Here is a 9856-nt window from a genome sequence, read left to right as displayed (position 1 = left end):
GATTAACTCTGTTTTCTCAACAGGTTCATATCTCTTATGCTGATTAACAGGTTGTTTACTCTTGTTACATTTCTGTTCCTATAACTAAGCTGCTCCCTTCTCTTATAGTGTTATTTAAAGTTCACCTATGTATACTAACACTGCTGTCAAGTAGGCCTAAGTTATGCTGACTGCCATGCTCCCTCCTAACAGTTTAGCTACACTAATATATGAAACTACTTTCATACTAATGATCCTTCCACAAGGATAAATGTATGATCATGGTCGTAGTCTGTTATTTAATCTTACCATGTTCCTTTTGTAAACCTAATGAGTACTGTTGTGCTTCTTACAGTCTATATCAAAGTTACTTGGCCATTCAGCTCTTCTAGTGACCATATGTAAATTAATTACTTTGAATGATATGTATATTGATTTTTATATGATGAGAATTATGCTTACCAAGGTATTTACTGTATGCTAAAGTTCATTTACTAAAGGAATTTGCTGTTTTTGAAAAATGACAAAATTCAATGGAGTGAGCAATACTTCATTTTTATGGAAATTTGTGAACTAATAGCTGTTGTCTGTAGCTCATGTGGTTGATAAGAAATTTAAGTATCTTAATTACAAGATTACGGTAGATTGACAGTTAGACATGACCTAATGTCTAATTAGTATTTTGTTCTGTAATTTTGACTGTGATGCATATTGAAATCTAAGAAATAAAGTAGTTTAATATTTCCTCTGTTATAGGTAGCTTGCATGCAGCTCATCAATGCTCTTGTTACATCTCCTGATGATTTGGATTTTAGGCTTCACATCAGAAATGAATTTATGCGCAGTGGATTGAAAGAGATATTGCCAGTAAGTGTCTTGTAGTCTCTTTTTGCATTACTATTTAAGTTATTGGACTATTTGAGCTTAGAGTGGGAATAGGAGAACAGGTTTAATAAATAATTCTCAGAGGCATTTTATTAAATCTAGGCATGAGCTGTTAGATATGAGAATCAGTCTTAAAATAAGAATGGAAAGGTGAAGAGTGCTCTCTGAACCTTATGCTGATTCCTCAGCATTTTAGGACTTGGATTTACAACATGTGACAGACTGTTGTGCGCACACTTGTCAAGCCAGACTGAAGCCATGGTTTACCTTTTGAATATTTAACTTAAATCGTGTGTTCTTGTAATTTTAAACCTTTAAATAACATAGACTTACGGAAGTTATTAAAACGATAAGGTTTATTTACATATGGAAATGCTAATTTTGCAAGCCTTTTTACTGTTCCTTCTTTGCAGCAATTGAAATGTATAAAGAATGAAGCACTAGATATTCAGCTCAAAGTGTTCAATGAGCATAAGGAAGAAGACATGATCGAGTTCTCTCATCGTTTAGAAGATATTAGATCTGAACTAGAATATCCTTTTGATATCAGCAAGAGGAACACGAACAAAATAAAGTGTATAATGGACATATTTCTGGTATAACTTCCGTTTAAAAAAGTTTTCAGTCAACATTTGTCTGCAATATTTTTTTCCTTGCTATTACTCTCCTTAATGCTTTTACTGAAGTAAATGATGTTTACAACATGGTGTGGAATACAGTTAAGGACACTAGCGCTGAAGGATATTTTCTTTCTATTCTCCAACACCTTTTGCTGATAAGAAATGACTATTTTATACGGTATGTTTGATGCTATGTTAAATGTTAATTATGGAGTTTGTTGTCATTTAGTAATTGGTAGAAATTAATTGATATATACAGTTCAGTATTTTCTGTGTGGATTGCAATTCATAAATATTCCTTTGTGAACTCATGTTCAAAAGTATCAGCTTTAAATAAGAATGCCATCTATGTTTTCATCTCTTGTGCTTAGGATACAATTTTATATATAAATATATATTTTTGTTGAGATCTGAAACTCACTGTAAGTGATCAGTACAGGTCTCTTAACTGGTTATAAATCATGGTAATAGCACTGTAATTTTGTGGTGTATCTGAGTCAAAGGACAAAAAGAAGTATGCACAGAGGTGCACTTTATACAGAAATCTGAACATAAGCTTAATTTAAAATACCTTTTGGATGGGAATTTAATATTCTCAGTATACATTATAGGTCAGTGTGAACAAGTTAGTGTCTCTTGGAAAATTAGTCAGATAAATTAGAAGGAAATAGTTTAAAAAATCTTAGATGTTTGAAGTTGCCAAATACTTCCCTTTCTAAAATCTACTTGTGTGGCTTTTTAGGCAACACTGGAGGAACCAGATACGAACTGAACAGGGAAGGAAAGCCATCTGTTTTCTGCATAGCATTCTGCAAAACCTTGCATTTTAGGCAAGATCTAATACAGATGTACTCTTAAAGGTTAAGAGTGCTTGCCTGACATGAGTACACCTGTTTTAGACCTCTTCCATCCGAAATGAGTTCACAACTTGCATGTTCTGGGCAAGTGACCCAGTTGTTTAACCCCTCTGCCACCCCAGCATTTTAGAACGAGGTGGTTTTCATTCCTCTTACTGAAGCAGTGCTGCAGTGCATCCATAGTTACAAAAGTCACAAAACCAGAAGGGATAAAATTGAAGGAAAAGCATTTTCTTGACTGAGAGGAAGCAGGAGAGAGTCCTTCCTTCCTGTATTTCCACAGGGAGAAAGATGACATAATAGAAGAATGATTTAGCTTTTTCCACTGCTTTTTCAGGCTTTGTGCAAGCTGTTCTTGTGTAATAATAAGATTTAGTTGTCCTTTGAGGCTTTTGGGCTTTGCATCTGTCCTTCTATGGAAATAAGTGAGCCCAAGTCTTTTGACCTTATTTTGTTCGTAGGAAGGATTCTAAGTATCTGTTAATAAATAAATATGCTGTGAAATAATTAATCTCTGTCTTTAGTCCACAGTATTTCAAATTAATTGAAGAGTGTGTGTCACAGATAGTGTTACATCGAAGTGGAACAGACCCAGATTTCACGTATCGTAAAAGATTAGATGTAGATTTCAGCCATTTAGTGGGTAAGTACTATGCTTGGAAATGATCACAGTATCATACTTCTTTATATGTTCCAAAAACCAAGTTCATACTGTACATGTGATTAAGAATCTTGTGTTCCCTGTATATGTGCAAGTGTTTGTTTGTTTATTTTTTCAAGACATTTGTGTAGATAAAGCAAGATTAGAAGAATGTGAAGAGAGGGCTTCTGAACTTTCCAGAAAAGTAAGTAATTTTTAAGTTATATGATCATAAGATGGACACAGGGCATTGAGTGATAGCTTCAGAAACAGTGTAACTGGAAGTGGCATGATTTTTGACTTCAGATTACTATTAGTTCTTATGCTTAAGTAGGAATTTGGATGTTTCTTGTGGACTGAGAAGCAGAGAAAGGTGGTATAAAGTAGTTAACCTTAATTGAGAGTCTTTCTACTATTAATTGTAAGGTTTAGTTTACAAATCTCCCCAAAATCAACAGAATATTTATTTGAACAGCTATCGGTTTCTTCAACAAGATAAACTGGAGGGGGAATAAGAATTGATTTATTTGCATCTACAGACTCTGTATGACTGTACATCAGTTTTTCAAGCTACTCAGTCTAATTCCAACTTAAAATACTTTAAGTACTTAATGCCATTTCATATAGTAAAGACTCATAGTGGTAATAGAGCTGGTACTTACATTCAGTGGATTCGTGCAAGTTAGAATAGCGGATATGTTGTATGTGTCCTTAGTACTGTTAACATGGGAGTTTTGAGAAACACAAAAGGAAAAATTGGAATCTAGGGCAACTATGCAGAACAAGAAGTACCAACAATTTTTAATTTTTTTTTTTTTTACTTTTTAGTTTGAAAAAGATTTTGTAGTTCATCAGGAGACCCAGGCCCTGCTGCAAAAAAAAGAGGAAAGAATCAATGAACTTGAAGCAGAATTACAAGTTTTTAAATCACAGGTATGAGACAGTTTACATGAATATATGGAGTATTGTTTTTGAAGTGGACTTCATTTTGCGTCTTTTGCAGATTCTGATATTACAGTTGAGGTTTTGTTTTTTTTTTTTTCAAAGAATCCTGTTATCGATTATTGTTGACTGTTCATTTCCTTTAATTCTGTTTTATATAAAGAATTGTAGTGTGACATTAATTAGCTATTTGAGTTCCCAGATGATCTTTTTTATGTCTGAACTCTGTTAATTAAACTAGTTTCTTATGTTTCATTTGGGTTTTGCTTTCAGTGTCATATATTTCCAAAGTAATTAACCGCATAGGGTAATAAGTCTTATGCTTTTAGTTTAGCGTTCATCTCTATGATCCTTATCCTTCCACAGGAAATTATTCATTATGCAGTGTACTTTGCTAAAGCCTTACTATGGATATTCAGCAGTGAAAGAAGTAACCTGTGGCTGGATAAGAACGTTTCCTGATAATTTTTCAATTTTCAAGCATAAATAGATACTTTAAAAATGTGATGGAGAGAAGTAGTTGAGATTTTTGACAGTAATGCTTGAGTTAACCTGTAGCTGCTTCAGCTCTAAAGCCTGTGTGTACCTATGTGACTATGTCATTTTTCTTGTTTCTAATTTCCTGGAATTAGAGGCACAATCTAAAAATGATGAAAGGCACTGGGAAGACATGCATATAGGAAGTTGATAAAATATCTTTTGATCACAGAAAGGTTTTTTAATGCTTTTGAGCTTGTTTAATTTTCCTTTTGAGGAAAATTAGCTCTGCTTCGGTCTGTTTAAAATCATAATTCTAATTCAAGTTTCTGGTCATAATTAATGTCAGAGTTAAACAGGCTTTAAAAAAGCTCTTACAAAAGTTTTTGCTTTCAAAAAAGGTAATTTTAGCAGCAGCTATGTATCATTCATTAAGAAAGTATTTTTATGTGTGTATTTTGAAAACATAAATACTTTCTGTGAATGAAATAGGTTTTCTTTCCTTTATTTTACTTTTTCTTATGTCCACTATATTAAATATAGCTTTTTTAATGTGCAGGCAGTGAGCGTAGAATCATAGAATAGAATCATAGAATGTATTAGGTCAGAAGAGACCTTTAAAGATCATCCAGTCCAGCCCCCCTGCAGTAAGCAGGGACAATGTTACTAGATCAGGTTGCTCAAAGCCCCATCAAGCCTGACCTTGAATATCTCCAGGGATGGGGCTTCCACCACCTCTCTGGGCAACCTGTTCCAGTGATCTACCACCCTCATCTTGAAAAAACTTTTTCCTAATACCCAACCTAAATCTAGCCTTTTCTAGTTTAATACCATTACCCCTCATCCTATCGTTACATGCCCTAGTGAACAGCTCTTCCCCAGATTTCTTATAGGCACTTTTCAGGTATTGCACAGTCTCTGTAAGGTCCCCCAGAGCCTTCTCTTCTCCAGGCTGAACAACCCCAACTCTCTCAGCCTGTCTTCATAGGACAGGTGCTCCAGCCCTCTGATCATCTTCTTGGCCCTCCTCTGCACAAGCTCCTGCACTTCAATGTCCTTTTTGTGCTGGGGACTCCAAAGCTGGATGCAGTATTATAACATACATATTCTACTCATAAACGATCATAGTATGAATTATCTCACTGTTAATGTTACTTCAAATGTTTTGTAAATTTCAGGTAATTGATTACTGCAACTTAGTAATCAAATCCATCTTAATAGGAACCTTTGGTTTCTATGCAGCCTCAGTTGCTACTTAGCTTGGCTTCTTTTGCCTGTTATGATTGTTTTTTCCTGATCTTGTTCCTTTACTCTTTTGTTGTATTTGGTATTTGTTCATTTATTTCTTTTGTTGTTCTTCTGTTCAGTGTCTTCTTGTCAAACACTGTGTATGTTCAGAAGTTCAAAACAATAATACTATTGTGCATTTACTTATTTGAAAGTTATCTTATTTATATTTATTGATTTTTTCAGCTATTTCCTTCTGAAAAAATGTTATGTCCCTGGACTATTTCTCTGTAATCTGTAGGATAAGTTAGAAAACTACAGACTAGAATGTTATTTTTTTAACATGGTAATGTGGTAGTCTGGATAAAATTTCATCAAGATATACTAATCAGATGCTTCTTAGCTCATGATCAGTGAAATATGACAAATGGGATATAGGATTTCAGTTTTTCATTTTTTTGATGTGCATGTCTTTGTCTGAATGCTTCAAATATTGAGGCTTCCAATTATGACATGGAAAGCATGTTGGCCTTATTATAATTCATATTTGATTGTCTCATAAAAGAAAAAAAATCACTAACTTTGCTGGATTTAATGTATAAACTATGATTATTATGGCATTCTGTTGATTTAAAAAAGTAAAACTGAATAAGAATATTTTCTTTGTCAGTATGGCTCCTTGCCACCTGGTTTTCTGCCATCAACAACTGGAAATGCATGTGTCGTTCAACCAGAAGCTGCAGGACCACATCAACTGCCTCCTCCTCCACCGCTGCCTTTGAATGGAGCAATTCCACCACCACCACCACCTCCCCCTCCTCCTCCTCCACTTTTGAATGGCTTGGGAATTCCTCTGGCTTTTGGTGGTGCTCCTCCACCACCGCCTCTACCAGGTGTGCCTGGAGCACAGTGGTCTCCACCTTCATGTACTTTGCCATTTGGAATGAAGCCTAAAAAAGAGTTCAGACCTGAGGTTACTATGAAAAGACTCAACTGGTCCAAGGTAGTACTGATTAAAGGCAAATGCTTGATGTAAAATCTTAGATAGAGCTTAGGGTAAATAGATTGTCAAGAGTAAGACTATATAGAGCAGTTGATATATTAGTTAAGATTTTGTGAGTTATGAATACTTTCTGCCTTTAATTTTCATTCTTTTCCAAAAACTGTGTTTCACTGACTCATGAATCACTTAAGCAAGTATCCATTGACTTTCTGAGATGCTTGAAGAAGTCACTTTTGGTCTAGAATAATAGAGCCTCGATACCAGCATGCTTCCTGTGTGCTACTGTGCCTTGTCTTCTGGCAGACTGTTCACATGGGATCAGTCACTGCACTGTACTGATAGCTATACAGTTTCCAAAAAAGTGTCTTACATCTATATCTAGCCTGGACTGTGGGAAGAAGCATTGTAGGTCTCTTTGTTTGTCCTTAGTGTAAATCTATATATGTAAGTTCAATGGTTGAAAAAATAGAGGCCGTATATATATTTTTTTTTCTCCATTGTGACACGATCAAGTATACCAGGACTATCAATCCACTGAGTTTTGGAAACTATTATTATTTAGACGAATATAAGTCAGTAAAAAAATATTTCCAGAGTTTTGTGAAGCAGTCAAAGCTACAGTCTAAGAAGTAAGGTACTTAATATCTAGTTAAACTACATTGAGTACATCAGATTGCTGTACATCAGAGACTATTTAAAGTTTACCCAAGTTTTAAATCTAGAACAAACATAATTTGACATTTAGACCTTGGTTGGCAAAGTATGTTGTCTATATTACTTTATAGTGTTAGAATCAGTTTGTCCAAAAGCATGTACTTTAGGCATTATCATCTTCAATCTGAAATATATTAACAATTCTGAAGATGAGCTATATACCAAGAGTTCATGCATTTTATGGAGCTTTAAAGTATTTCATTTACTTTAGACTCTACAGAGTCTCTGAGGAATATCAAAATAAGTTGATTAATTAAATTTTGTTTTGTCTCTTGCTTCTAGATCAGGCCTCAGGAAATGACAGAATCCTGTTTTTGGGTTAAGGCGGAAGAGGACAAGTATGAGAATGCTGATATGCTTTGCAAATTAGAACTTACCTTTTGTTGTCAAAAAAGGGGTAAGATATTGATTCCTTTAATTTTCAGGTTTTAGAGATACCCCTAAAGTTCTAAGGGCTTAAATACTGTATGAAAAAAATACAAAATATAACATTAATATTGTGATTTCAAAGTAAAATGTGTGAAGAAAAAGGTTTGAAAATGCCAGATTGCTTCAAGCAGTAATGTTGAACTATTTTACTTAAAGGTTGACAAAAATTATGTGACCTATAAGGAAAAACTTACCAATAAAAACCCAAGAAATGCTTCCAGATCAGTCACATTAAAAAAAAATATATAAAAATCTGTCAGAATGCCTTCATAAAATAATGTTACCTAATCTAGAGTCCGGAAGATGATGTATAGACATGCATATACTCAGAATGTATATGATAATTGAAGTGTGTTGACTCCATGAAGGAAGAGAGTCTTTTAATGAAATTTTTTACTTTCTGATAATCCTCTAGCAACATTGATCTCCTTTCATATTTTGCTTAGCTTCTTCAGCTTTTAAAGCCTTGTGGAAGAGCAAAATAATTGAAAGTTTTTCCTGGCTTTAAACCTTTTCTCCATTCCTGGAAGTAAATCGTCTTACTAGTAGTTTAGGATGTTCTGCCCCATATATTAACTGCCTATATTTCCACTGTTATTTCTTCACACATTTTTTTTCCCTGTTCTTGATTGGTATCAGAGACTTAATACTTTGAGGCAGCCAAAGGGGTTCAATGATTAATTCCTTTTCAAATTGAAAAAGGCATTATTATATTTTTAGCTTTTTACAATTTTTACCTTGATATTTTTATTTAACATCGTGTATGGCATTCTCAAGTTTGTCCATTTTTTTGTATGCTTTAGTGTGTATTTTTTTTTATTATAACCAAGAACTTTGTCTTGCTTTTGTCAAAAGAGGCTTTTTGTGCTCTAACAGTATTTCTACTGAGTTGAGTGTTATAGTTTATTACTGTTGATACTTAATAATATTAAGAACGTTGTACAAAGGTAAAAAGGCAAGAAAACCTCACAGACCATAGACATTTTTGCTTGAATCTGTTAGAATAAGACTAAAAGATAATTGTGGTCCCTTTATAATGTTAGGAGAATTCCCAAGAACGTTCCCTGAATTAATAGGTTGGAAAGTTTAAAAGCCACTGGAGGAAATACTGTTTCCTATGTGTAACTAAACAGTAAAATTTGGGAGATGAGATGATGCTCAGGCCAAATGTGTTAATGGCTCAGAAGAGAATTGTGAATCTCCACAGACAGCGAGAACATTAGAGTTAACAAGATTAACATCCCTTCAAAGTTTAACTGAATGGGTTGAAAGATGTTGTTTTGAAAAAACATAATTGAAGAGAGTTATTTGATCTACAGTTGAAAAAAATCAGTGAAGTATACTCTTATACCAAATGGACTGGTGCAGGGAGAGGGGGCATTAAAAGACTATAGCCTGCAGGGACAAATTTATTTTTTTTTTACAGGTGACGCTTACTGCTTAATCTATTATGTTTTGAAATCTCTCTCATATCGCATGGGTGATATAAGTGTGCCATCATCTTAATTTTTCAAAGGAGATGGAGACACTAAAGATTTTATTTAGAACAGCAAGTAGGTGTCTGAAGGGCAACATGGAACTCAGTTTCATCTTTATTCAAGTCAGTAGTTTACAGAAATCTGCATGAATGCTTAAACACATAAGTAGACAGCACCGGGCATCTCAGTGTCTCTTCAGAGCATGAATTCCAGTACGGAGGACAGCACAGTAACTGCTTTTGCTCTCATGACCATGGAGAGGGGGGATGCTTCTTTGTAGCTTATACATAACTTATTGATTAGAACTAAACTTGCCAAAGAGATTTGAGACATCCAGTTTTTGTTCACTTGTGTTGTGGTTTAGGGCCAGTGCATAACTGAGCACAATGCCCCAGAAAAGGGCTAGTCAAAATAAGGACTCTCACCACTTAAACAGGTCACAGGCAAAACATGGGCTCGTCATAAGGAATAAAAAAACAAAAGCAATTTTAATTTGTTACCAACATCAGAGTTGAACAATGGGAGATACAACCAGATCTTAAAATCAAAACACCTTCCCCCCACCCCTCCCTTCTTCCTGGGCTCAGCTTTTGTTCCTGGTTCCT

General features: G+C 34.5%; 1 protein-coding gene across 1 annotated transcript; it reads left to right on the top strand.

Annotated features, from left to right (window-relative positions):
• Window positions 1-735: 735 nt before the first annotated feature.
• Window positions 736-7741, top strand: DIAPH3 (diaphanous-related formin 3; the record flags this gene model as incomplete). The annotated part of the gene is made up of 8 exons (XM_010187441.1): window positions 736-846; window positions 1278-1396; window positions 1546-1662; window positions 2866-2984; window positions 3122-3186; window positions 3810-3914; window positions 6298-6630; window positions 7627-7741. Coding segments are annotated over 8 exons (1084 nt in total), but the record flags the coding sequence as incomplete, so codon positions are not given.
• Between the last annotated feature and the right edge of the window lie 2115 nt (window positions 7742-9856).

This window comes from Mesitornis unicolor, unplaced genomic scaffold (genome assembly GCF_000695765.1).
Source record: "Mesitornis unicolor isolate BGI_N332 unplaced genomic scaffold, ASM69576v1 scaffold26686, whole genome shotgun sequence".
NCBI lineage: Eukaryota > Metazoa > Chordata > Aves > Mesitornithiformes > Mesitornithidae > Mesitornis > Mesitornis unicolor.
The sequence above is the reverse complement of the archived record's forward strand: the minus strand, read 5'-3'. Positions and strand labels throughout refer to the sequence as shown.